This window comes from Limulus polyphemus, unplaced genomic scaffold (assembly GCF_000517525.1).
Source record: "Limulus polyphemus unplaced genomic scaffold, Limulus_polyphemus-2.1.2 Scaffold225, whole genome shotgun sequence".
NCBI lineage: Eukaryota > Metazoa > Arthropoda > Merostomata > Xiphosura > Limulidae > Limulus > Limulus polyphemus.
The window spans coordinates 722,517-727,446 of NW_013665835.1; the positions used below are offsets into that span (position 1 = coordinate 722,517).

Genomic DNA, 4,930 nt, shown 5'->3' on the forward strand with positions numbered 1-4,930 from the left:
AAAGGGCGAGCGTGTTTGGTGAGACGGGGATTCGAATCCACGACCCTCAGATTGCGAGTCGAGCGCCTTATCAACCTGGCCATGCCAGGCCCTAGCGTAAAGTAATTAAACAGCAGCTTTAACTAATAGTGCTAGTTAACACTTATAATTTAAACCCTGAAAAAGTTTTGCCAACGTAAAATATATACGTTATATTTAAATTTATGATTTTTAAAATGTATTGTTTTACCTAACGTAAAAAATTATTTTTTTCCAAACAGATTCAATTTAATTTTAGTCATTGTTCAACAATTTTAAGTCTTTATAGAAATAAAACAAAATTCGCTTAAGAATTTTAGACCAACCCAGAACAATAGCAGTCAAGAAACATTTTTCGCTTAGTGTTTTATATCAGTCTAGGTAAACACAAATTTAGACTGCTTCATTTAGCTATATGGATCGGAATGCCAACTAAAGTAGGGATTAAAAATCCTTTTAAAATCTATCCAACTAGTATCACTTTACTTCTTTGTGTACTTTCTTTGCAACATCTATTTTGTTTTGGTTACTTCTTATAGCAATTCTACAAATAACCAACGATACTTTCCGTAAGCTTCTCCTGTTTAATTGTTCAGTTTTATATGTCCATGGAATGGACATAACATCTATAACCTTTCAGTATAGCCATATCCCTGATAGCTATAACTTTTACAATAATTAAAACCACAATCACAAATTTATAAAATTTAATCTTTTCTTTGGCTTACAGATAAGTGTATAAAGCTGTCAAAGTAGGGATTAAATTTTATAAATTTGTGAGTGTGGTTTTAATATTTGTTTAATTACTTTTTGTAGCAAGATCCTTATTTCATTTAAAAATTCATAATTTTTAATACTCTTGTTTGTTTACTTTTTATGTTATACCTGTATAAAGTATATACTTTACCTTCAGAAACTGTCGCGTGTCTATCTATCGATATGTAGCGCCATCTGTTAGGTTGATTTGTGTTGAAAATATATTTAAGAAGGTGCATAATATGTTTGCCATTTGTAAAAAATCTGTATATATTTATCGGAATATCAAAAGCAGATACCCACAGACTTCTTTATTTGCTTTATTTGAAGCAATTATTATTCAAAATTCAGCGTCATTTGTCTTTCATTAGCGCTGAACACTTTAGGTGTCAATGATTTAATCCAGTAAATAAAACTTTAGAAAGGTCATTATTTCATTTGAAAGAATCTAATGAAATTACTAAACTTCATGTTGTAGACTTTAAATACTCAATGTAGAACAATACAATATTATAGTAATAATGTTCCGTGTGTTTACTGAACAATCACATGATTACTAAGTCTTTTTGGAAATAAGTAACGCGGGTAACTTGATTAATGACAGTTTTATTGGGCGTTTGGTGTAAATAATTTGTCTTCTTTTTACATCTCATCATTCTTTCATTTTCATTATATAAGCCTTTTCATTGTTATTTTTAGGATTCATAAATCGTTTATGATTTGAGGTGGAGGAGGAAATATACTCGACAGAACAAATTCACTTTTATGAACTTTTCTAAATACAAATGTGGTTTAAAACACTTTGATAAGTATAATGCCAGACCTAAAGGCTGTAATGAAATGTACAATTATCAAACTCCTTTTAATTTGCAGAAATATGTCATTTTTTATATGAGGCATGAGCATACTTTGTGATAGCTATCTAAAGCTTAATAATTCCTTTTGCAGTAAACCATAATGTCTCTGTCAAAAATCTTTTTATGGTAAATTTACATTCAGTGAAACTTTAGAAATCTTAAACCCAACAGTGTCTAGACAAAGGCCAGTAAGAAACACCTTTACCTCTTTTTATTGTGAATCACCAGAAACTTCCATTTAATATCATAGCATCTCTTGGAAAGAAACGTGTTCACGACTTAATTTGCTTAATGGCGTGATATGTATCATGAAATTACCAGACATGTACAACTATAAATTATTTTTTTACATATTACAACTGAAGGCCTGTATGAATATCTACGATAATGTATTACATGTACACACACTAATTCTATTGATTAACATGTTGGTTCTGTCGCATGACAGTAACTTACAGTAGATATTAATATCAACACTTTTTAAGTTCATTCTAAGAGGTTCGTTACCTTGGTGTTGATGTTTTCATGGTTGCGAGGCCATAAATCATCGTCAACACACCCAACGCAGCTGCAGGAATCAGCACAGTTGTATAGAATCCAATCCAGACAAAATATAATGCAGTTTTCTCTCCAAAATACCTCCTATATAAGAACAAGTTAATTAACATTTTTAAAGACGTTTCCTCCTCCAATAGTTTTGCTTCATTAAAACAAAAAGACAGACGAAGCAGATTTAAGCAATCATTTAATTATATAAAGAGTTCTATTTTAATATCTTAATTAAAAACTAAAATATACCTGATAAGGGGTAGAGGTTGCGTTTTGTACCAACACTTCCATTGCGCCCATTCGTTGTAAAGTAGCTGAAAAACAAAATAAAAAACAATTAATCTAAGTCAGTGGTAGCTCCAAAATTTTCTCCTAATAAGTAACTTTATGATTTAATTATTAATCATGTGACACCTCTATACGATGGATTCGATTGCACTTCATTATACAGATATCTTTGAATTAAGTTCAAGTTGACATACAATAGTGTATACCATATATCGTGGAAATCAACTTAGGTAGTTAGGGCTATTGTTCAGCTGCAAAAGGATGCCGCCGCCTAAGGATTACATAATATACTAATTATGCCAACACTTGATGATTGCATAACTATTACGTAATAGGCCACCAGTGGGTACGAATGTCTTACGAGAGGGATAACATTATAGTTCCACCAATTGCCACTAGAGGGCACGTTGCTAGAATCATAGTTTTACGAAGTGGCACCAGCGAGAGCGACTTTCTTAAGGGAGGGGTGATGTTATAGTTGAATACCAGAGGGTCTGATACTATAGGTAGATGGTGTTACTAAGGGTTGTGTTTGTATAGGTGGATGGCCTATTAAGGTTTCATAGGCGGATGGTCTTACTAGTTGTATTGTGTGTGTTTTACAAAGGCAGACAGTGTTACTATACTTCCATAGGATTGCATACAGATCTAATTTGTTTCAACTTATGTTTTCATTTATATACTTTTGTAAAACATATGTAATACAGTTACATATATAAATGAAAGCTATAAACTTATGTTGAGACAAGGTCAAATCTGTATGCAATCCCACGGAAGTGTAGTAACACTGTCCGACTGTAGAAACACAGTCTGCCTTTATAAAACACGTTTAGTACAATTAACTGGATGGCAAGTTGTGTTACTAAGGTTAGTTCTGCTAGGGAGATGTTGCTCTATAAGCAAATAGTTTATAAACAACAGGATGATGGTCTCATCATAAGGTGTCTTAAGGTGTATTAACACGTGATTATATCATCAGCATTTTAGTCTGGATTTAATTATATGCCCTGAAAAGTGATAAGAAAAACTATTATTTAACGAGACAACTATCTCAGTTTCATCACACATGCTATCTTAATTTATCCATTACTTGAGAGAAGCAAATATTACAGCATAGCTAATAATTTATCTTACATACTTTTACAATTATCTGTCCTTTGTGTATAAAACACTTCGCTAATTCATTACTTCTATAGTTTTAACTTCTATATTTAAATTGCATGACATAATTTTTGAATTTTCTGACGTTTTACATGTAAAACACCTATTGCTAACTCATTTCTATAATTAATATGTTGTGTAACGATGCTTATTTAAATCTCTAAATAATATACAACTATTTCATGTTTAGCTTTCTAAGTTGATTTGTACCCATAAATGTAAAGGATCTACATAAATAGTTACATTTAACCATTACTATTCTTAACCTTCTATAGATATTTTCACAAATCTTTGTCTATAGCTTATTTCTTGTTGACTGCATATAGGCTTGATAAGTAATATTCTTACCATTTTGAAAAATGAACGTTTAATACAGATAGATCACTTTTTTCAATCCTATTGGTGGCATATTCGCATAAGACTAAAACCTCAATCACTGTATCTAGGTTTTCAAACTTCAAGACTGCTAACAGGCTCGATAAACTTTGATAGTTAGAAAATACAAAATGTAGAAGAGGTCGTCATGTGACCAAACAACCAGTCCCCTCATATGGTAAGAATATTACTTATCGAACCTATGTGCTGTCAACTAAATAAGCATCCTTTTCAGGGCAAATAGACATTATACAATATATTAATTATAAAAATGAATTAGCAATAAATGTTTCACATATAAAATGTTAGAAAATGCAAAAATTATATCATGCAACTTAAGTATAAAAATGAAAACTATAGAAGCAATGAATTAGCAAAGTGTTTTATACATAAAGTGATGGATAACTGGCTATACTATAATATTTGCCTCCCTCAGATAATGGATAAACTGATGTAGTATGTGCGATAAAAATTGACATAGTTGTCTCGTTAAAATAATGGCTTTACTTGTAACTTCTTAGGACATATAATTAAATCTAGATTACAAAATTGATGATGTTATCACATGTTGAGACACGTTGATATACCCTACAATGAGATCATCATCCTGTTGAACTCTCTGTTTATAGAAACGTCATCTGCCCTAGCAGTACTAACTTTAGTAACACAATCCACCTAGTAACACCATACTCTTTTGTAAAACCAATGTAATATAGTTAAATATATAAATGAAAACTATAAACATAAGTTGAGACAAGTTGAAATCTGCATATGGTTCTATAGAAGTATATTAACATTGTGTGCCTATAAAAACACTATACGTCTTTCTAAAACACATGTAATACAGTTAAATATATAAATGAAAACTATAAACACAAGTTGAAATCTGCATATGGTTCTATAGAAGTATATTAACATTGTGTGCC

General features: G+C 31.0%; 1 protein-coding gene across 1 annotated transcript in view; it reads right to left on the reverse strand.

Moving 5' to 3' along the window:
* Nucleotides 1-4,930, reverse strand: part of LOC106478566 (anoctamin-4-like) — a 140,578-nt gene that overhangs the window by 55,837 nt on the left and 79,811 nt on the right. The window contains exons 8-9 of the mRNA XM_022382181.1: nucleotides 2,430-2,494; nucleotides 2,139-2,273 (exon numbers count right to left, since the gene is read on the reverse strand). Coding sequence (XP_022237889.1) covers nucleotides 2,139-2,273; nucleotides 2,430-2,494 — 200 coding nt within the window. The remainder of the gene's footprint in view (nucleotides 1-2,138; nucleotides 2,274-2,429; nucleotides 2,495-4,930) is intronic.